General features: G+C 41.6%; 1 protein-coding gene across 4 annotated transcripts in view; it reads right to left on the reverse strand.

Annotated features, from left to right (window-relative positions):
• The window catches only part of STIM2 (stromal interaction molecule 2), a 149,467-nt gene that overhangs the window by 17,022 nt on the left and 109,580 nt on the right, over nt 1–22,865 (reverse strand). For 2 of the 4 annotated variants that reach the window (XM_077815770.1, XM_077815771.1), the window contains exons 4-6: nt 5,183–5,294; nt 4,315–4,430; nt 684–861 (exon numbers count right to left, since the gene is read on the reverse strand). In XM_077815770.1, the coding sequence (XP_077671896.1) occupies nt 684–861; nt 4,315–4,430; nt 5,183–5,294 (406 nt within the window). Of the gene's footprint in view, nt 1–683; nt 862–4,314; nt 4,431–5,182; nt 5,295–9,343; nt 9,526–17,487; nt 17,574–22,865 lie in introns of those variants that run through there. The other 2 variants (XM_077815773.1, XM_077815772.1) reach the window with 2 other exon arrangements.

Genomic DNA, 22,865 nt, shown 5'->3' on the forward strand with positions numbered 1-22,865 from the left:
CAGAATGAATTTGCAGCATTGACATCCAAATTCAATCATAAATCAGCCTTAGTCAAACACCCCAGATCTAATTTACCAGTTTTAATGATAATCTCCTTTAAGGGTATGAAAGTAGACAAAAATACCAGGCTTATAATAAGAGTTACTGCCTTAACTGTGGAGAAGGCACTCTTTCTCCCATACTACTAGAAAAACAATAAGCAATTTACAGTGAAGCCTTGTCTGGATCTCATGTGCTCAAAAAGCTGTAAGGAAGATGCTACAACAAGTTTTCTTCCACAACAAAACAGAGTGAGAAACAGTTTATCCCAAATTCAGCCATAATCTCCAGTAATAAGGCTTGTTTCCTACATCAATAGGTAAGGTAACAAACTAACTCACCACTGTCCCTTTTATCTTCATCTGACCCACTTCTGTCTGCATTTCTCTTTCTTTTCCATTGCTCAGCTCTCACAATACAGTTTAAAATGTCAAGGAGATATTTCAACATGTCACGCACCGATATGTTCATTAAAACTGCAGTTAAATGTGTGCAATGAATTGAGGAAGGTGCACAAAACTCAATGTCTGTTCTAGTCAAATTGTTATCTTTCATTTTCTTGCTTTAATTGCTAAACATCATTCCCTCAAAATATAAAACTTACACAAATCACTTAACATTTAAACCTTTTCAGTTCACATACCTCTCCTGCACATCAAGAAGGCTTTGCTCTGCTGTCTGGAGGCTTTCTAGATCTTTCATCATTTTTGTGATGTGCTCTCTTGAGGTCTTGTTCTGAGTATGTGCAAACCAGCAGCCTCCAATACCAATCACTATAGAAATTGCTAGTACAAAATCCTTCATCCAGTTGTGAGATGGGCCTGTACAAATAGTTATAACAATCAGGTACTCTGCAGATTTAAAAGGTGAGCTATTGAGATCACTTCTTTTCAGCACATAAAAATGGTGCAACTTGGAGCTCAGAGAGAGATTCCAGATCATTTAACCAGCAAGATCTCTCCCACGTCCCCATTGAAATTATTTTGGGGGCATTCTAACACAAAACCAACAGCTCTATTGCTAATACTATATTCTATCTACAGGAGATTAACTTAAATGCATACTGTATACTGAAAAGATAACTAATCTTCTACATGACAATTACACATTGACTTTTCATTAAGCATTTCTATTTCATGGGCTATAGTATAACTTAATCCATTATCAAATTATGTGGCTAGTGAGTGTTGGGTCTGATCCTACAGTCCCTCCTCTACATGCAAAAAACCCTGTCCTTGATTTCCATGGGAGTCCCTCAAGGGAATGGGTGAATGATGGGGCTCAGACTAACAAAAGTGAATTTTACAAAGACAATAAGAATCTAAAGTTTGGTTACTCAACTAAAGAGATATGGTTGTCATTTTCTTTTATATTAAAAAATAGTATTTAAAGTATCCAAAAAAGCATTTAATAAATGAACTGATGCTGTATGCTGGATCCTCAGGAATAAGGAAGCTATCTAATCTGAATTTTAAAATACTTCATGGAACGGTTTACAGACTCGGAAGCAACATTTGGGAAACAAGGATTCAACAGTATAAAACAGATTATACTTTCACTGTATACTCCTCGCAAATATTTCAATAGGGAAATGTTTAAAAGCATTCCTGGGAACAGTATGTACCTACTTTAAGGCCAAAGATGACAATTAACTTCCTGCCTCAGTTACCCTGTAAATAGGAACAAAAGTTCTGACATCCCACACCACACTTGAGAGTGTACATTTAATTGGGCACCCACATTCTCCTGAGTGCAGAACTGGGTGCACCTGCTTCACCAGCATAAGTTAGTAAAACAGCAGCATGGGACACCCAATCATCTGTTCTTTCAGTCATGCATAGGAGTCAAGCATCTAGTTTTCACATGCAGCCTCCCGTCTTAGTTAATGCACCCAAGATTTTTAAGTGAAGGTCAGCAGCTTGCCAATTTGACGGCAAGCAATTAAATTTCACTTCCCCAAACTGAGTTTTGCTGCTTGTGAACACTAAGAATTTTCCTTATCTGGCTGGGTCCTGGGCTTGTCAAGTCAGATGTGTGTGTGTGTAAAATATTTTAGATTAGATTTTACATTTTAAATAATTTTGGATGGCACTTCTAATTTGCATAGTTGTGGTACTGTGAAGGAAGGACAGATATAATTGCACACCTGGAAACTTCACAATGTCTCAACAGGTACCCAAGATTCGCACATGAATCAATATGAATGATCTTCTCTAACACAGAGGTTCTCAAACTGTAGTCCGCAAGCTCCATTCAGGTGGTCTGTGGATAGTTCCCTCTAAGGTGCACGCCTGGGTGGCCGCACATAAGAGAATGAAGGGCCACCTACCTACCACGTGCAGGCGTGGCTCCACTAATTAAGTGCCTGGAGAAGAAGCACATGTAAGGTGAGGTGGTGTCCTAGGGGGGACTAGGGGCCAGTGGGGTGAGAAGAGGGGGTTGGGGGGAATTTGGTACATGCAGGGCTGCAGCAGCCAGAGAAATAGGCGACTTTCACCAGCTCCAGGGCTGCAGCTGCCAGGGAGAGATGGCCCTCCTTTCCAGCCTCAGCTCTGTGGCTACTGGGGCAGGGGTGAGACCCCTCTCCTTCCCAGCCCCAGCTCGGGGGCTGCTGCAGTGGGGGAGAGAGGGCACATCCATTGCATTAGAAAGGTAAGACTATTGATATTAAAATATGAGTTGTGTGCTTTTATTTGTAGAACAAAAAAAAGTTAATTATTATTAAGGTTTTTTTTTTAATATAGGGCTTTACAACAGTTAGCTAAAGGCACAAACATTTGGAAAGATCATTAAGTGGTCCGCTGAGACCCTCAGCAATTTTCAAGTGGTCTGCGGGAAAAAAAAACATTTGCAAACACAAACTGGTTCTAGATAGCACCTGGCAGATGAGCTTCCCTAGAGAACCCTATCCTACAGAATAGCAGTATCATCCTCAAACAGCATAGATGAAATGATAGGCCTCACTAGGCAATTCACTGAAGCTTGTACACATTTCACAGCAAGAAATAATGTGGTACGTTTAAAAAGATCATTTGTTAACCAGATGGAACCAAAACAAGATTCACAAAACAAAACAACACTAGTGAGGAGATATTTCTGTACAAGTAAAGGAGTTTTGCAATAAATTTTGTTGCACTGGAATTTAATGTTCCATCTAATTTCACTTTTAATAATACGACTGCAGGAGTCACTGCAGTTCTGACATGTGGAGCAATGTGCATATATCATCAAGTATTTCAGAAAGTGAGCAATCTCAGCATCAATAGCTTGCTGCGATCCTTGAATCAATAGACACTAAAATAAGTGATTACAGAAGCCCAAGACAGACTCATGCTTCTGGTTCCAAGTAATTTTCTCAAACTGAGGCCTATGAAATGCCCTGTAAAGAAAATAATCTTGGATACTACCATGAAGGCCAAAATGAAACTGATTTTTCTACAATTCTTTTTCCTATACAAAAGGTATTTGAAAATGGATAAGAAGTCAATAACACTTCTTTTTAAATGAGACACTTTACCAGAAATCTGTTGTACGAACTCCTTTCTTAACAATTTTTCTAAGATCCACCAGAAGTTTTGTGAAGCAAAGGGTATAAGCTACATTTTAACAAAAATGTAATGTTTCTATTAACTCAAATTAACTTTTTAGAAAAACTTCCCAGACTTGTGGCTTTGTACTGTATCCATTATCCTATCTGACAATTTAATAGAGCCTACACTTTTGGAACATCTAAGAGTTTGGTCTTGTCTAGGAAAAGTGGTTGATTTTTAGTCAAGCTTAGCTAATGCGTATTAGCTAAGTCCAACTTAAATTAAGTTTTTTCCAAGGGTAAATTCTGGGTAACAGTTTTAACTTGACTTTAACCATACTGGTTAAATTAAGCAAAATATTACCCAGCCTCCCAATCAGGAAAAAAGTTTGGGTCGGGCTTAACTAGCACATTAAACAAAACCCAACAAACAAAATCAAAGAAGATTCAGAGCACTATCATTAGGTCAGCACAAAAAATATTTCAAGAATTTACTAGACCATTGGGTGACACACTAAAATTAGTTCTCTATACTACCAGACAAAGAAGGGCAGTTGGATAGCCTATTCTGATGTCTTAATTCTACATTTTTCTGGGTCCCAAAACTGTGAGCCAAATAATGAACCAATGTACTGACGAAGTGGAGTGAGGTGTCCCACCTACAGTATATAATCTCAATCTAAAAGCAAAAAATTGGAGTTTTAATTCTTACAGCTGCAAGTTAGAAAAACATGATAATACTAACGCGCGAGAGGTCCAAATAAAACAACATCCAATGCCTTCAGCTGAAGTTTCTGTCTGTGGCTCCGTTCAATGATTTTCAGATGAGCGATCATAAAAGCAGGTTCATTTACTGCTATCCTGTTCATAATAAATCAAATGTTATTCTCACACAAATTTTCATGTAAGCTATACACAGAACTATACTGTAGAGGAATTACTGTAGTGCGTTAATCTATTTGCAATTTATATGGATAACATTTACATAGTTAACACAGAGATAGCAAGAGACATAATTCATATCTCTAATATTTTATGACTTATGTTATCAAAAGCATTACACTATGTAGTAATGGTTTTCCTTTTTTTTTTTCCACTCTGCAACCATCACTAATTAAATCCATTTGGTAGAAGTTAAATGTGATGGCTTATGTGCAGCCTGATGGCATCAAATCCATTAACATACTTAATACTTGTAAAAATCCAACAGTTAATATTCAAGGGCAAAGTCTGCAAAGTCTTTGCAGGTCCACACTGGCAATGTGTTTCCACTAAACTGAATACATCTGTAGCTTTTCAACAGAAATTAGCTACCACAAAGCTAAGTGATTGCTATTGAAACACTTTGGAAGCAAATTATTTTTAAAAGGAAGAAAGTAATGAAACTGAGGTAGAGACAAATGACTTTCAGGAATATTCTGGCAGAAGAAAATTGAAATTCTGGTTCTCTGGCCTTTCAGAATTGCAGGCTTACATCAGTTCTCTTACACCTGAGCACAGCCTGTCAGTATTAAATTTAGATAATTACTCTGCACAGACAAGCTAGAGAGAACGCTGCCCAACAGAAAAATATAAACAGGTTTTTTAAAACTAATCCAGAAGAAAAGATTCACCTGGGAAGTGTTGTTCCTTTGACATTACTGTCTTTAAAATTCTTCTCATACTGGGGCAGTTCAACAAATTCTACCAGCCACTGAAGAGTCTCCTCTTGAGTCCAGTTGTGAACTGCAAGACAAAAGATGGACTATCACAGACATCTAATTTTCAGGAATAAAAGAATAATCAGTACCACAGCTAAAAATAAAACAAAGATGGAGATTTGCAGGTTACACAGCCAGCATAAGCAAGTTCATCTGGATGGAACCACAGATATATAAGTATTCACATTTACTAGCAAAAGTTATTTCTGGCAGTTTGCCTTTTTCATTATATGCTCTTTAGAGACAAAACTTAAACAAGCTGTAAGTAAACAAGCGTTTAACCAACAGAAACATCTATCAAAAATTCGGTAGCATAAATTTACAATTTCCTTTTTAAAAATCAGAGCAGCCTCTTGTGACCTATTTTAAGTGCTCTCTCAGCCCCAATTCTACTGTCCTTCATACCCTTACAGAACGGAACATATGCCAGCAGATGCAGTAACACGTAAAGTAATGCGTCAAGATCTTAGCCCGTAGTCCACGGAGACACCTTTTTTGCTGGCATCTTCATACAAATTCATGCCACTCAAACACAGAAATTGTGTGTGGGTCAGGGTTGGGGGCGGTTGGAGTATAAAGAGAAAATATGAGGGGCAGAAATGATGTATGATGGGTGGGTGGGTTTTAACTATTTCTTTATTTAGAAATTAACAGGTTTACAAATCCTATCCACGTAAGTATCAGAAACAATACAATAATCATAACAATGAGCTTTTGTTTTGAGAAACACTATACAGTAATATACTTATCAGACTTCTTTATTGAACAGGGTGATACTATGTTACAGAATGAGCATCTTTACACTACCTGTGACGTCAGGTATTAAATTGAGTGAACATTTATTATGATGTTATTAAATTGAGTGAAATCTCTGATTACGCATATTTAACAATCCATATGTCTCCCCAATGGTAATATTCAAAAACACTGAACAGGTTTATTTGTGTGTGTTTTTTGCAGGTGAATTTACATTGTCTGAGTGCTGACCAAATGAGGTACAATTAAAAAATACAACAACAAAAAAAAATCCCCAAAAAACACACGTTTCAAATGTTCCTGTGACATCTTGTGTTATATCAAATTATTTTTCTTACTAAGGAGGTTACTGCAGTGAATGTAGACAACAGAAACTTTAAAAAACAATTTTCCCCTTATATTTATTCGCAGTGGCTGCTATTCCTATTGAAACTGCCAGCCAGCAGTGTACATGACCCTCTGGTAATTGCAGAGGTCTCAGCACAGAAAGGAAACACTGCCTGGAGCTTCTAGTTTAGATAAAACTGCTGCCTCAGCCCAGGGCACAGCTTCAGGCACTGTATGACACTGCTAGCCAGTTTTGCAACTTGTGAGGCAATGGTTTCACACTATAAATGGCTTCAGAGTAGCAGCCGTGTTAGTCTGTATTCACAAAAAGGAGTACTTGTGGCACCTAAGAGACTAACCAATTGATTTGAGCATAAGCTTTCGTGAGCTACAGCATCCGATGAAATTCTTTTGATCTATAGCTCATGAAAGCTTATGCTCAAATCAATTGGTTAGTCTCTAAGGTGCCACAAGTACACTATAAATGCTTATCTCCTCCACTGTGCTTGCAAAGTTTATCAAGACCCTCTGTGCTATGGAGCAAATCACCAAGTAGTGGCCTCCCTTTGTACATACATAACTTTGCATGCACAAAGACCTGCAGGCTTTTCAAGCACTACCACCTGGGCATAGAAGTGCTAGACCATTACCTGTATGTATTTCTCCATGCACCTGTTTCCAGGTAAGTGAAGGCTGGATTAAGACCCCTTTGAAAAAATCTGACACTAACGGTGCATTCTCAATAGTGAATTTTGACAAAGGCCCTTTACAAAAAATTGCAGGAATGACTGCAAATGCTTTCCACTTTTAAACTGCAGACACAGTTGTGTGCAAACACAACAGAATGTTTTATAGTTCATCAGTATCCGTTTCAGACTGTTGAGCACGGTAGGATTAACATATAAACTGAAGTTTCGACTGGGATTCCTACAGATTTATTATTTACATTAAAATCCAGTTTAAGCGTTACCAGATAGTTTCCTGGGTGTTTTTAAACTGTTTCAGTTCTACTCTATACTGTTTCCAATGTCACTAATTAGCTTTAAAAATAAATAGTATTCAAGCACTAATAGTCCCCCCAACCCTAAACTGGGTACAATGTCATTTTTGTAATGATTGCTTCTTCCCATGACTCCAGATGACAAACCCTTTAATCTTCTAGGCACTGATCTGCCAGTATACAGCATCCTGTAATAATTAATCTTCACCAGTTTTGTCCTTTTCCTCTTAAAACTATAAATTGTGATAAGGCAAAACTTACTTACATACTCTGAGACCCTTTATAATGAAATGACAAGTCTCCTTATTGCAAGGAATTAGAATGCAGAGCTTGTTAAAATCCATGACAATATACTTCATAATGGATAATTGCAAGAATCTCAATTTATGGAAATATAACATCTCTAGTAAACTCTATTCTATGCACCAGACTCAAACACAGGAAGAGCTGCAGAAAAAAAGTTCTTTGACCTTATGATTAAAAATAAGACTACCTTCTAGATAAATCACCACTCGATAAGGACAATGAACTCTAAGAGATCTAGGAGCTGTTTCCTATGGGAATGCTTGATGGAACATGAAGACATTTTAAAAATATTGTGTTATCTACAAATCTCATCTAAACGGCCTGAACTCTGATCCAAAGAAATAGCATTTTAATGTATTTTTGAAGAATGCAACGATTTGTGACTAACAGAGGTGTAGGACTGGAAGGGACCTCAGTAGGTCATCTCTTCAAGTCCCCTGCACACAACGCAGGACTAAGTAACCTGTTCTTAAAAGCCTCCAGTGACAGACATTCCATGTCCTCCTGAGGCAATTTGTTCCAGTGCTTAACTACCCTGATAATTAGGAAGTTTTTTTTAATTTCCAAGCTAACCCTCTATTGCTGCAATTTAAGCCCATTGCTTCTTGCCCTAACTGCAGAGATTAAAACAATTTTTCACCCTCTTCCTTGTAACAACCTTTTATGTACTTGCAAAAAGTATCATCAGAGCTGTCCCTTGGGTACCACGAATCAGAGCGACTGCTCTAAGTCCCGTGCTTCGGGGGACCCTGCAAACCAGTGTGATTGGCTGGTGTGGTCGGTCCTGGAAGTGATGGGTCGGTCTCGGAAGTGACTGATTTGTCACTTGCACCCTGGGTCCCGCACCCCTCCTAGGGATGGCCGTGCTTATTATGTCCCCTTCCATCTTTTCACCAGACTAAACAAACCCAACTTTTTCAGTCTTCCCTCATAGGTCATGTTTTCTAGACCTTTAATCATTTGTGTTGCTCTCCTCTGGACTTTCTCCACTTTGTCCACATCTTTCATGAAGTGTGGTGCCCAGAACCGGACACAATACTCCAGTCGAGCCCTTATCAGAAGATACAGGTCAAGAAAATTTTGATTAGATGTAAGATAACTGGATCCAGATAAATACAGATCAAATTTGAAGGGCCCCAAGTACACATTCCAAAACATCTTTGAACTTCTGGAGTTCTATCATTTATACATATTCCAGTATGCCTTTTCCATTCATAGCCTGGACCAACCAAATTGTAACATACCTAAAAGGCTCAACAGTAATTTCATACAATGGGTCTCTCACGCTCTCAAATCTGCTCTCCTTTTCAGCCTTAATGAACGGCCTAAAATCATTACTATGTAACAAATGAGATATACATAACAGTTACTGAAAAGATAACTAATGATATTAACGCCCAACATGGGATGATGTTCCTTTTGTAGGAAATCAAGCAGGGAACTCTCACTGTACAGCAGGTACACTTACAGTGAGGGTTCTACTCGATTAGTAAATCTGTGACCCATTTCCTAGCAATAGCACAAGTACCACCAATAGCATAGCCACTTGTGTAAACCAAGAGCAGACACTTTTTACCACTGTGTCATCTAAGCAGTGCTTACACTATTGGTAGTACCGGAGCAGCTGCATCTTTGCCAGAAAACAGGAAAGAAATTTCCGAGTGCAGATCTATCCTGATACTTACATCACCTCTGCTATATCACGGGTGTGGTTATTTTCTTGCCCTTGCTGGCCTTGCGATCTTGAAGATTTCAAAAAAAAAAAAAAAATCTTTAAAAGCTTTAAACAAGTTTAAAAAAGCAAGCACTTTCTGAAATACTTCGAGACTACGAGCCAAACTCAACCAGTTTAAGACTTTATCAAATTATAAGTGGGCAGATTGCTCTGACCATTAATAGCAGCGCTCCGTACTCTGCACTGGCTACTAAAATACTTCAGGGTATAAAAGTGCTTGACCCTGAAAAGTGCCTTTGTAACAGGGCATTGTGTGGTTTAATGTTCATTGTGTCTAACTGACTTACTGATCAAATTTGCAGATGAAGAGATTGTTTCTTAAATTCCAGCCCCACAAGTTCAGCCTGGGCTCAGAGTCAGAGTTCTTCCCATCTCACCCATCACCACCAGCAAGGAAGGCTCTGCAGGCCAAATCATCCACTGAAGGCACCTGTGCAACCCCACGGTCTTCAGAATGCATCTAGAGTAGCACCTGTGCAACCCCATTCCCTTCAGTGGGCTTGTACCATTATAGCGGAGTATAATGTGCCTGCAAAACAGTGACTGTGTGCCAAATGGAAAGCACCAAGTATGACTTTTAGAGCCCAGTTTGAGTTTACAGGGCAAGCAGTTAGGAAAAAAATCTCATAAGTCAATGAACATCATAAGTCATCATAAGTCATCAATCATCATAAGTCAATGAACATCCATTTTTAAACAGTCACTCAGATTAGAAGTTCACTTTAAGATACTGGATATCATCTATGTCCTGGAATCCAGCTACTTCACAGACCACTGTCATGCCCCATCCTCCTACACCCAGTCATGGATTCGTCAGCTGGGATGCTCCCATAGCTAAAGTCCTGAATGCAGCTGAACAGAACTCAGCACAGGGCACACAGCACAGAACTCTGCCTTTGAACTTCCTCATTCACGGATAAGGACAGACAAGAGTGTGACCCAAGAATCTCTTGATGCCCACTGGCAAGAGGGCACAGGGGACATAAGATTTCAGGGATCCCTTAGGTTCACCAAAAGTGGTCATGTAAGGTGTCTATGAAAGCCTGTGTCACAATGGTCATCATCATAATTGCAAAATATATATGCACATAATATGTAGGAGTTATGTATGTATACTGAAAATTATGTTCTTAAAGCCTTAGAGTTAAAGGCAGATAATTCAGGGGCAGTGAGCATTGAGAAAGACTTCTCCAGATAGAAGGTGGGAGACATTTATCTATCTGGTTGACAATTGTGTACCTTACTATTTGCCTATTGAGTCACATGCTAATAAAGAAATTTCCAGAGTGCTACCAGAAAAAACAAAACCAGCAAGAGCCGTTCTATTTACAGATAAAGACAATGAATCTTTGGGGGTATGGAGGTACACTGGGGATTCTTCAGTCTAGGAAGACAAACTGGGCTTGATCTTGTGAAAGGTGGAACTTTTCCCAGCATTTTCAACCAGGATGGCTACGAAGTTGGGGTCAGCTATATTGTAGGAGACAGGGAAGTGTCTTGTTAGTTAAGTTTAGGCTCTAGAATAGTGATTTTCAACCTTTTTCATTTGTGGGCCCCTAAAAATTTTCAAATAAAGGTGCAGACCCCTTTGGAAATCTTAGTCTGCAGACTGCCCAGGGATCCACGGACACAGGTTGAAAATGACTGCTCTAGAAAGCATGCTATAATTTTGTTTTTTATATAACCATTTATTTCCAATATGCTTACTTATTATCAAAGAACAGAGATTCAAATGAAAGTAAACTTATTCTTGTTTTCACTACAAATCTATCTAAGTGCTGTGTGTTAAGCAGTGCGGTAATCTTGAGCTGAATCTAGTCAGCTAGTTTTCAGAGTAGCAGCCGTGCCAGTGTGTACTATCCCCTTGGGAGTAGGGATGAGAGTTCTGAGAGTGTTCAATGGACCAGAGGCTCGGCACTCCAGAGGGATGCTTGAAGGACTTGGATTTGGGCACACACCAATGTCCATCTGAAAAAAAAAATCAAAGCTGGAACAGAACAGACCTACCCCAGTTGTTAGCACATGACACCAGCATTCATTAGTCTGTATTGTCTGCCTCTGGGTCCCCAGGAGAAATGCAAGGGGGGGTTGCTCTGGACATCGAAAGCCCTACATGGTTTGGGAGCTGCCCATTTGAGAGATCACCATTCTTGCAGTGTGATACTGCCACCACTGGGATCAGCAGAGGAGCTTATGATAGAGCCTACTCATCTTTAAAACAGAGGGGGCTGCTGAGTGGGCTTTGTTTGTGGTTGCCCGACTCTTCGGAATTCACCCTCCCTCTTGCTTTGAACTAGCACAAATCTAGGTTACTGTCAGAAATCAAGACCCCACTGTGGTAGTCATTTGTCTTTAGTTATCTCCCAGGCACTGTTTCTTTCTGTTAGAGTGGAGGAGAACATTTGAAAGTTGGCTTTGGTGGTGGATGGGGTATTTTCAGTGGGTACTTGTTTGGCTGGTATATTTTGATACATCAGGAAGATTACCCGTTAGAATTGTTCTTGTTGCATGGTTTATGTTTTCAATAATCATTAAAAAGGCACCATGAAACTTACATAAGTACTTTATTTATACATCAAAAATGAATAATCTTCCTTTTGTACCTCCCAGCCAAGGGCTCGCTGCTTTAACAGAGGAAGCTACTCCCCTTGATAGTGTATTTAGTGTATCACTAGCTTCTTATGTATGTGACAAAATAGAGTAGATTATCCAGCAGATTACACAACTGTATGATTTGTTCAGTTACAGAACTGAATCCAACACATGAAATCCATAATGAACACCCCTTTTCCACAGAGTGGATGCAAAACTTCTTGTTTTTTAAAAGAACCACACATAATGACCATGCAACAGGTGAAACTGGTAACGGAAGGAATTACAGCAAGGAATGCAAATTCTACTCCTGACTTTGGTTTATGACAAACTTCACAGTTGCTTGGTTTTGTGATTTCTGTGTTAAATCCTTTAACCCGCGTAAAGGAAGGCCCTTGAGTAAATTGCAATTTTGTTTTGTTTTTAAAATTCAGGGCAGTGTCCAGGTAATCTAGTATTTTTCTAAAGGCTATATATAGAGAATGCAGTCAGTGAACGGTAACTGCCGCATTCCTTTGTGTAAAACTGGCCGCCCACTCCCCCCACAAAAACAGATGCGATTTTTCCAACATCAGGAGATCAGCACAAGCCTCCCCACTGTTGGAAAAATTGCAGCAGTGTAGATAGGCTCCACAGCCAGTTTTACGCGAGGAACAGTAGCCAGCGCCACCACCACTTGGAACACAGACAGCCGTGAAAATGCATGTTCCAAGTGGTGGAATCATAGAACCGGAAGGGACCTCGAGAGGTCATCTAGTCCAGTCCCCTGCATTCATGGCAGGACTAAGTATTATCTACACCATCCTTGATAGGTGTTTGTCCAACCTGCTCTTAAAAATCCCAATGATGGAGATACCACAACCTCTCTATGCAATTTATTCCAGGGCTTAACCACTCTTGACAGTTAGAAAGTTTTTCCTAATGTCCATCCTAAACCACCTTTGCTGCAATTTAAGCCCATTGCTTCCTATCCTATCCTCAGTGGAGGTGCTGGCTACTGTGTCTCTCCTGAATGGCTGCGATTTTTCCAACAGAAAGAAGGCAGAAATGGGCATTTGCCCACACCATCTCATGCTCTGTGACGCTCATCATCCTCCCTTGAAGTTCTGTATCCCGGCCCTTCACCCAGCTCCCCCATGCCTCTGACAAGCCTCCCATTATCTAACTCTGACCCTTCAACCTACCCCTCCACCTGTCCCATCCACCCCAGTCTCTCTACCTAGCTCTCCCCAGCTCCTCATATCCAGCTGTTCCCCCTCTACTTGTCCCCAGGTCAGTCACTTTCCCTTTACCAGCTCCTGGGTCTCCCCCTCTGTCCAATACCTGGTCCCTATGATGGTGGAGCAGATGGCGAGTCTGGCAGGTGGGTCAGTCAGGATGGCACAGTGGGGGCCCAGATGTTCCCCAGCGTGTGCGGAGGTCAGTGTGGGTCAGACTAGCATGAGCAAAGCAGTCAGGACTGGGCAGCAGCAGTCACTTTATACCAGACTCCTTGGAAACCATCTCCCTGCAGTATTTCCACTTCCACCCTGCTGGGCTCATAAATATGTAATGAGGGGCAGAGTATAGGGGGACAGGTGCATAGCCAATGCCACCCTGAGGGACACATGTCCACTAGCTACCCTGATATTGGAGCAGCAGCTCAGGGGGAACAGAGAGGGGCTCTACAAGTCACAATGAGCATCAGACCAGCACGAGTAAATGCCTACTTCCCCTCCCCCTCACCTGCCCCACTAGAAAAAAACCCCACAGTACTGGGCTATTCTCTCAATCATCTGTGAAATCGTGGTTGTCACAGGGCCCCTGGTATAGGGAAAGTTTCAAAGAAAGTTTGAAAACTGAAATAAAGCAAGGCAACATGCATCTGCAACATTTTTCATTTTTTGTAGATCAAAAGCCCCAAGCACTGTACAATATTACCTCTGTGAATCAGCATACAAATCTAAACACTTCCGAGTGCAGAACTGACTATGTTTCCTCATATCTTTTGGACACATGGGTACATCTGCTTCGGTCCAACTTAAAGTCCCAAGCAGAATTTGGCAGAAAGTTTGCATCTCTAAAGCTCTGATCATGCTACGGCGATTTTACCTCCACTCTACATACTGTACAGGTCTTGGGCTACCAGTACACCATTCTCAATGCTAACTGGGTTACATTTTTCTTATTACATTTCAGGAAACAAGTGCTTATTTATATTTTCAAAAATTCACTAATCTAATGCTCTGAGCAGGGATTCTCAGCTTTCTTTTGAGCCCCTCCCCCCACCACATTATGAAAACTCCACAGCCCACCTCTGCCACAATAACTGGTTTTCTGCATACAAAATCTAGGGCTTGCATTAGGGGGAACAAGCAGGGCAATTGCCTAGAGCCCCATGCCAAAGGAGCCTTTGCAAAGTTACGTTGCTCAGGCTTTGGCTTCAGCCACAGATGGCGGGGCTCAGAGCCCTGGGCTTCAACCTCATTAGGTGGGGCTTTGGCTTTCTGCTCTGGGCCCCAGCGAGTCTAGCGCTGGTTCTGCTGGGTGGACCCCCTGAAACCTGCTTGCGGCCCACCAGTTGAGAACCTGTAGCGGGGTGGTCACCTGCTCTGGCCCTGAGGGGCTTAAAACAGCCCAGAAGCTCCCAGGCTGATTGGGCAAGTAGGCACAGTTGGGGCCACGCCCCAAACAGACCACAGCTGGCCCTTATAAAAGGGCTGTGAGCCAGATACTCAGACGGAGTCTCCTCCAGCTATGGAGAGAGACAGGCCTGGCTGCTGGGGAGCGTACCAGGGTACCTGAGGTGCTGGGAGGCTCCGGGCTGGTAAAGCCCCAGGCTGCAGGCCTGGCAGACAGCCTAAACAGGGTACTGGGGTTGCAACAGGGCAGCCCAAGGGTAGGTGGAGGCAGCAGGTCCAAACCCCCCTCGCCTGTGATGAGTGGCTTGTACACTGCAGTCCGCCCCAGTGAACAGGGATTAGGTGGTGACTGGCAGTAGCCATATACTGAGGCGAGGTGAGGTTGGGGGTTCCCCGGGGAGGGAAACCCAGAGACTGTGGCGGTATTGCTAGGGGGCAGGACCCAAGGGAAAGGGGCACCAGGGTCCAAGAGGGACACGGGGTTCAGCGACAGGCGAGACACCGGCTGACAGAGGGTGCTCCGGAGGCTGGCGAGCTAATTCCCTGGACGACCAGCAGGAGGCGCCGCCAGATGAATCTCGTGGCACTACAGAACCCCACTGCTCTGAGGACAAGTACATTAATAACAAATCTTACAAATAAATCAATCCATTATGAAGTCTTCTCACTTCAAAATTATCCCAGTAATAAATTCCACTCAGAAATTGACTTAGGCCTGCAGATCAGACAAAAATCTTGTTGATCCAAGGGGAGGAAAGCAATTTCTGCTGAGTGGTGCTTTACTGAAAAAAATCCCTGACTTTATCCCCCTTGTCATTAAATCAGGAACTCCAAGCTCTCTTTGGCTGTTAGGAAAGACTCTAAAGTGAGAAAAGACTTCTAGATCTTTTCATCACCTTGGTGGATCTCAGAATACATTCTATGAAGTTAGTTTTCCCACATTAGTTCCAACCCCAATCTGAAAGGGCCCTAACCATATCTGGGTCAGCACTTCAACAGAGATCCGCAGGGACTGCCATACAGAGGTCACTACACATTCTATATGCACCACAGATTAGACTATCTGGCTTGGCAGATGTAGCTGTAAATGCAAGGGTCTAGGCAGAAAAGTCCACTCATTCAAATCTTCCAACTCCACAGCCTGGAGTGTTGCTACATATAATCTATACATCCAAATCGGAGGACCTGGTGAGCAGAGAAAGTACATAAAATACCTATAAATTGTAGTCCCTACCTATAAATTATTGGTTTCAGAGTAACAGCCGTGTTAGCCTGTATCCGCAAAAAGAAAAGGAGGACTTGTGGCACCTTAGAGACTGCCACAAGTCCTCCTTTTCTTTCTATATATTGTTGTTCATATAAAACAATCTGAAAGCTTAAATCTCCTGTGGTTTTTAAAACTTTTGGGTACATCACTGACATGTTCCGCAAGTTCTCTTGTTTCAGTTCATAAATAATTTTAAATTAGCTAAGGGAAAAACTCCCTAGTATTCCCTACTGAAATCTAAAGCAGCTCCTCTTACTAGGAAGGAAAAGCTTCAACAGCTGTTTGCCTACTTATCATAACAAGCAGTAAACAACAAGTCAGTCCAGACTGGAGAACATGATCAAGAGAAAACCAGTTTACAGAGAGGGGAGAAATTACCTTGCTACCAAAGTGAAGAACCAAAGAACGATCTATGAAACACAACATGCAGTATTGGTCACCATACAGTGGAAAGGAAAATATTACCGGGAGAGGGTGCAGCAATAAAGATGTTACATTTGAACAATTTAAACAGAGGAAAGTTTAAAGAGTCAGGTTATTCATCTGGCAGTCTCGTCTTCTAATGGACAGAAGTTTTCAAAATTAAGCTGATTGACATAATTTTTTCACATTTGAGTTTCAAAGTTAAGACCAATTTCCAAATAGAAAACTAGGAACAAAAAACTTGGGCAGAAAGAAGGTAAAAAACAAAAACACCGTATGGAACATATGAAATAAGAGAAGGGGGAATAAGACATTTAGTCAGCATACCTTGACATTTAGTCATATAACCTTTAGAAAAGGGAGAAGAATGAATATAGTGAAAAGGCAGAAAACTGAGGTTATAATGAACTAAAAAAAAAGTCAAGCATGCTGGCTGGGATTATTTTTTTCTTGCTTTTCACAGAGTGGGAAATGGGCCTTGTCCTTATCTAGGATGAAGGAGAAAGACTTACAAGAAAGGGCTGTTAGCTTCTCAAACCTCCAGGCACTCCTAAGTCTTGTCTAGATGAGGGGAAAGATTCATTTTTTATTTTAAAAATATGCTTGGTATTATATTTTAAGTGGTGATTAGAAGTATGTTAGCTCTTAGTATAGACAGGTTTTAAACCTTTTAAAATGTGTTAGCAGGCCTCTCTCTCAATCATAATTTCTTTAGCCTTAGAAAGAATTTTCTTATTTCGTGAGTAAAACCCTAGAAACTGGAAATTTTGACCACTTCATTGGGTAACTTTGAAGACAAAGCCACAGTCCCTTGGTAAAGAGAAAAAAACATAATTCATTTCCTACATAGTCTATCTACTATAGATAAACCTTGTACAGCCAAGAAGAAGTCTGCCTTATAGTCACATTAGCTATTTATTAGGGGTTCATGGAGTTTACATTCCTTGGATGACCTGGATAAAGTCTAATTCCTTTCACAACCTTTAGAATTCTGAAGCATGTCTGACACAAAACAGAAACTGCAACAAAAACCAAATCAGGTTATAGAGTTATTCATCATGCCAAGCAACTTAAGGCAAGTCACAAAGTAAGTTGCACAACAGGAGCTCATTAATCAGTAAAACCCTGAGGGCTCTATTTACCACAAAATTAATTTTCTGTGGAATCTGTTGGAGACTTTGCAGGGATTACCTGTTTGACACTCATGACAACTAATCCTGCTTCAGTAAAATTCCAAACTCAGGCTGTAAAGAACAGATTTTCCAGTTGGGGTAACACCTCCTTCCTTGAAGAGCCTGAAGCTATGCCTCCCAAGACGACTCATGGAGTGTGGCACACATGAGAACAGGTTTTCATATAACTGAACATGCTTGGATAGAGAACATTTATTAATAAGAGAAAAAGTTTACTGCCCTAATGACGCCATCTCTGAAACACAAGTCAACATTCTGCTCAGTACACAAGCTCATTCTTGCACCTCATACTGCACTCTAAACTCTTCCTGTAAATTACAGTTTTCACCCAGCACAGAGGGCCAAGTACATTGGAGCATAAGAGGGTAAAAGAAGTGACACATACAGGGCTTATCCAGTTCTATACTGAAAACCAAACAGTGAATGCTGGCTGAAATTCACCTCGGTCTGCATCACCTGCTATACTACGACAGTAGCTGCTATTATAACATCAGCATTTACAGACAGTTACCATACCACAGAAGCTGAAGTTATTTAATTGTTCCCTATTCTAAGTGTAGGGAAATAATTCGGTTTATCATATTGCACGCTGTTCTCCTATATAGTCTATCTACTATAGATAAATCTTGTATAGCCTAGAAGAAGTCTCGCTTATGGTCACTTTAGCTATTTATTCGGGGTTCATGGAGTTTACCCTCTCTCCCCCTTCTTTCTGGGGCAAGACTCTAAACCAGATGGTGTCAGTATGTAGCAAAAGCAGAATGACACCAGAACCATGTGAAGCCTTAAAAATCTGTCCACCCATGTCCCCCCAAAACTCTGGGAAGAATACCAGAGAAACATGAACTGTACCTGATATATGCCATGTACGTCACAGGACTTTCAGTAGAATTTACAGAGCACATTTTCATTTAGCAAGCACTGCCATCGAGAGCACCAGTACAGGACATGTTGCCTGCTACTAGGATATATTCTAATACCAAGACCAGGGCCGTTCCTAGGGGAGTGCGGGACATAGGTGCCAAGTTTCTATGTGGTTGGGGGGTGCTCCCCCTCAGCTCCGCCCAGGCGCCACCCCCATTCCAGTTCTGCCCCTCCCCCGAGCGTGCTGTGCCCTTACTCCTCTCCCCTCCAAGCCAGCGCCTCCAGACACAGTGAAGAGCTTATCAGCGGGAGGCACTGGAGGGAGGGGGAGGTTGGTGGGGGGCTCCTCCTCGCCTGCCCATCACTTCCCCTCCCACCTCCTCATGAAGCACAGGGCCCCCCAAAGTGCAGGGCCCAGGGTTGTAGTCCCGATTTGCTGTACCCAAGGGATGGCTCTGACCAAGAGCAAAGAAAATGACACAAAAGGGAGCTGAATTGAGTAACAATTTACTTGAAGTGACCCTGATATTTCAGAAATTCAATGGCTTAATATTACAAAAGAGAGTTCAGTTTCCTCTTCTCAAGAATGGGGTCTGAAATATTGTATTAGTCCTGTCTGGAATGGAATTCAGTGTCATGTAATGCATCCTTAGCAATGTTTGGCTTGTGTGCATTTCCACTATCTGGATATTTAAAACCCAAGACCACCAATGATCAAGAATGTGAAATGCAACCACAGCATCTCTCGTTGGTATGTCATTTATTCCCAGTTGCTGCAAGAACATTTGCTGTGCAATGCCAGTCCAAAGCAAGGCAGCCTATGACAAAGCATGACATATAACCAGCCCTCCTATTTATCCTCTTAAAAAAAAGCTCTACTACTGTACTGCCAGACTTGAAGTAATCTTTGTGTATCAAGAAAGGAGAGAAGAAATCTAAATGAGGGTAGATTAGAACTGCTGCAATTCCTTATAGTTAGGAATGAAGCCCAATGCCCTGAGGGAACTACAACTGTTACAGAATGCAGCAGGTTGCCTGATCACCAGCACAGATTACCAGGAACATATCACCCTGATTCATTACTCACTGCACTTGGCTCCCCATTAAACAGGGTCTAGTTCAAGGCTACTGTACTGATTTTCAGAGATCAGGTTGGTACTGGAGCTAGCTACCTCAGAGATCTCTTCTTCTATGACAATGACCTCACACAGCAGCAACTTGATTCAGTTAGAAAAAAAGAAGCTAACAAAAGAGGGAAAGACTTATTCACACAGCAATTGCACCAAGACTGGATCCCATGGCCAGAGAAAAGAAGAATGAACACCATGCTTGATGCATTCAGAACTAAACAGATAAATCAGCTCAAGCCTACTACTGGCCAATGTCAAATTCCCGAGCAAGTTCATAGAGAAGCCAGCCAAAGCCAATTACAAGCTCATCTAATTGAAGCTAATGTTCTAGACCTGGAATAATCTTGATTCAGACCACGATATGGAATTGAAACCACTTTAGTAGCACTGATGGATGATCTCCTCCTGCCAATGGATAGAGGGCAGATATTCATTCTCATTCTCCTGGAATTCTTGCAGCTTTCACCTGAGAGAAACGGCAAAAGTTCATGGTAATGTGCTAAAATGGTATGAGCCCTCCTGGAGGGACACGTCCAATTCCCAAGGATGGGAAACTGCACCTCTGCCTCAAGCCCCCTCACTTGTAGAGTCCCACAAGGATACATTTTTTCACCAGTCCTATTCAACATCTATATGCAACCACTAGGGGAACCGATTAGACATGAATTCAAGTGCCAGCATATGCAGATGAGAGACAACTCTGCTTATCCTTCACCACATCAACCACACCACTACTACTAAGATAGCCCAATGCCTACAAGAGACCACTTCATGGATGAACAGCAGCTGGCTGAAGCTAAACCAGAATAAGAGAGATAATGATATTGGGCAAAGGAAAGCATTTTGAGAAATTTGCCACCATTGTACGATCTCCTTTGGTTGAAGGTACACACCCATGCCTGATCAGTCTGGTCGGTGGTTCAGGAGTAGTCTTGGATTCCTTGCTGACACGAAGCCCTCACATAGCAATATCGCAAGTAACACTTCCCATCATCTCTGGTAGGCTTGCAGACTCCGGACACCTTTGCAAATCATGGCCTGGCCTCGGTTATTCACACCTTTGCATTGCTGTAGTATGACAGGGAAGTGACAGTAGACCTGTGTATGAAATCTTCTGCACTTAGGAAATTCCAAGTAGTACAGAATACTGAACTGCATCTCCTCAGCAACGTGGGCTACCGCGAGCACATCAGACCTGTCGTCCTCTTTCTACACTGGCTTCTCATAGGATATTGAATCAAGTTCAAGGTCTCAGTCTTTAACTTCAAGGATCTCCCTTGTCTGGGCCCAGGATACCTAAAGCTCTGGGATGAAGACCATGGCTGACAACTTTGTTCCTCTGCCACTAGGGAATTCTCTACAATAAGGGTAAATCTCATCTGTGCAGGACAGAGAACTTTCTTGGGGGCTGGTTTGAGACTGTGAAATGAAGTCTCCTGGAAACTAAGGACTATCACAAACCTCCTCACCTTCTGCTCCAAATGCAAAGTACATTTCTTTGACCTTGTCTTCTCCAACATAAATACACAGCAAACGTATATTTTAAAAATATATATATTTACGCCCTACCAAAACAAGAGAAACAAACCTCTCTTCCATTTACTGTCCCACTAATAGCCCTCTGAACACAGTAGCATCTTCTCATTTTATTTTTATTTATTTAAACTTCCAATAATATCTGTAAGCTTGTTCATGCTGCAAGGGTTGAAAGACAAGTTTGAGTTTACTTCAGTGGGAGGTGCTCAGACACCACCCTACTGGGAAACCCTATAAAAATGTAGAGGGGTATTATGCAGGTCCATATGAATCGTGTCTGGTGTTTGAGAACAAGGATATGGTAGAATAATATTTTTAGCACGTAACAGAAATATTGTGGCTTATAGATTGGGATATTTTATATTTCAAGAAAAACTGAAAGTATACAATGCTACCCCGATAGGGTTAGAAGCTAGAACCTTTTCTGGGGAATAATGCACAAATACTGGATAAAATGGTAGAAACAACAGTTAGGGTGACATGGTATGCAGGAATCCAGCCTTACTGCTGCCTTCAGAGCTGGGCAGCCAGAGAGTGGCAGCTGCTGATGGAGGGCCCAGCTCTGCAGCCAGCAGTACAGAAGTGCATGCGCGCGTGTCAAGGTTCCTTCCCCACTCTGAATTCTAGGGTACAGATGTGGGGACCTGCATGAAAGACCCCCTAAGCTTATTCTTACCACCTTAGGTTAAAAACTTCCCCAAGGTACAAACTTTGCCTTGTCCTTGAACCGTATGCTGCCACCACCAAGCGTTTAAACAAAGAACAGGGAAAGAGCCCACTTGGAGACATCTTCCCCCAAAATATCCCCCAAGCCTTACACCCCCTTTCCTGGGGACGGCTTGATAAGAATCCTCACCAATTTGCACAGGTGAACACAGATCCAAACAAACCCTTGGATCTTAAGAACAATGAAAAAATCAATCAGGTTCTTAAAAGAAGAATTTTAATTAAAGAAAAGGTAAAAGAATCATCTCTGTAAAATCTGGATGGTAAATACCTTACAGGGTAATCAGATTCAAAACAGAGAATCCCTCTAGGCAAAACCTTAAGTTACAAAAAGAAACAAAAACAGGAATATACATTCCATCCAGCACAGCTTATTTTACCAGCCATTAAACAAAAGGAAATCCAACACATTTCTAGCTAGATTACTTACTAATTTAACAGGAGTTGTGAGGCTGCATTCCTGATCTGTTCCCAGCAAAAGCATCACACAGACAGACCAAATCCTTTGTTCCCCCCCTCAGATTTGAAAGAATCTTGTCCTCTCATTGGCCATTTTGGGTCAGGTGCCAGCGGGGTTACCTTAGCTTCTTAACCCTTTACAGGTGAAAGGATGTTGCCTCTGGCCAGGAGAGATTTTATAGCGCTGTATACAGAAAAGGAGGTTACCCTTCCCTTTATATTTATGACAGTGCGTCTGCGTGCGCAGTTAGTCAGTTCAATGGCAACGTTTTCATGCTCTCCCCTTTTGTGGATCTGGAGTGACTCTGAAGTCCAAAGAGTGATGGGCATGCTCCGGAGCAGACTAGGCAGGCAGTCATTGGTGAGCATCTTGGTAGCTACAGCAGTAATAGGACGCTTTTTCTTTGCAGCTACCAATAGATTATTTCAGTCCTCTTCAAAGGCTTGAAAAGCTGAGTGTTGTACGTCGCCATGCCAATCTATTTAACGCAGCCTTCTCAAGATCATCTGGTTTTATTGCACCAAAGCGTGTGCTGTTCTTGATGCTGTCCTTGTAGCACTTTTGGGGCAGCCTTGATTCCGGTGTCTTTGTGCCAATTCTCCATTTAAATTTTTTCTGGTGAGTCGATATTCAGGCATCCCAATGATGTGTCCAACCCAG

This window comes from Eretmochelys imbricata, chromosome 4 (genome assembly GCF_965152235.1).
Source record: "Eretmochelys imbricata isolate rEreImb1 chromosome 4, rEreImb1.hap1, whole genome shotgun sequence".
Lineage (NCBI taxonomy): Eukaryota > Metazoa > Chordata > Testudines > Cheloniidae > Eretmochelys > Eretmochelys imbricata.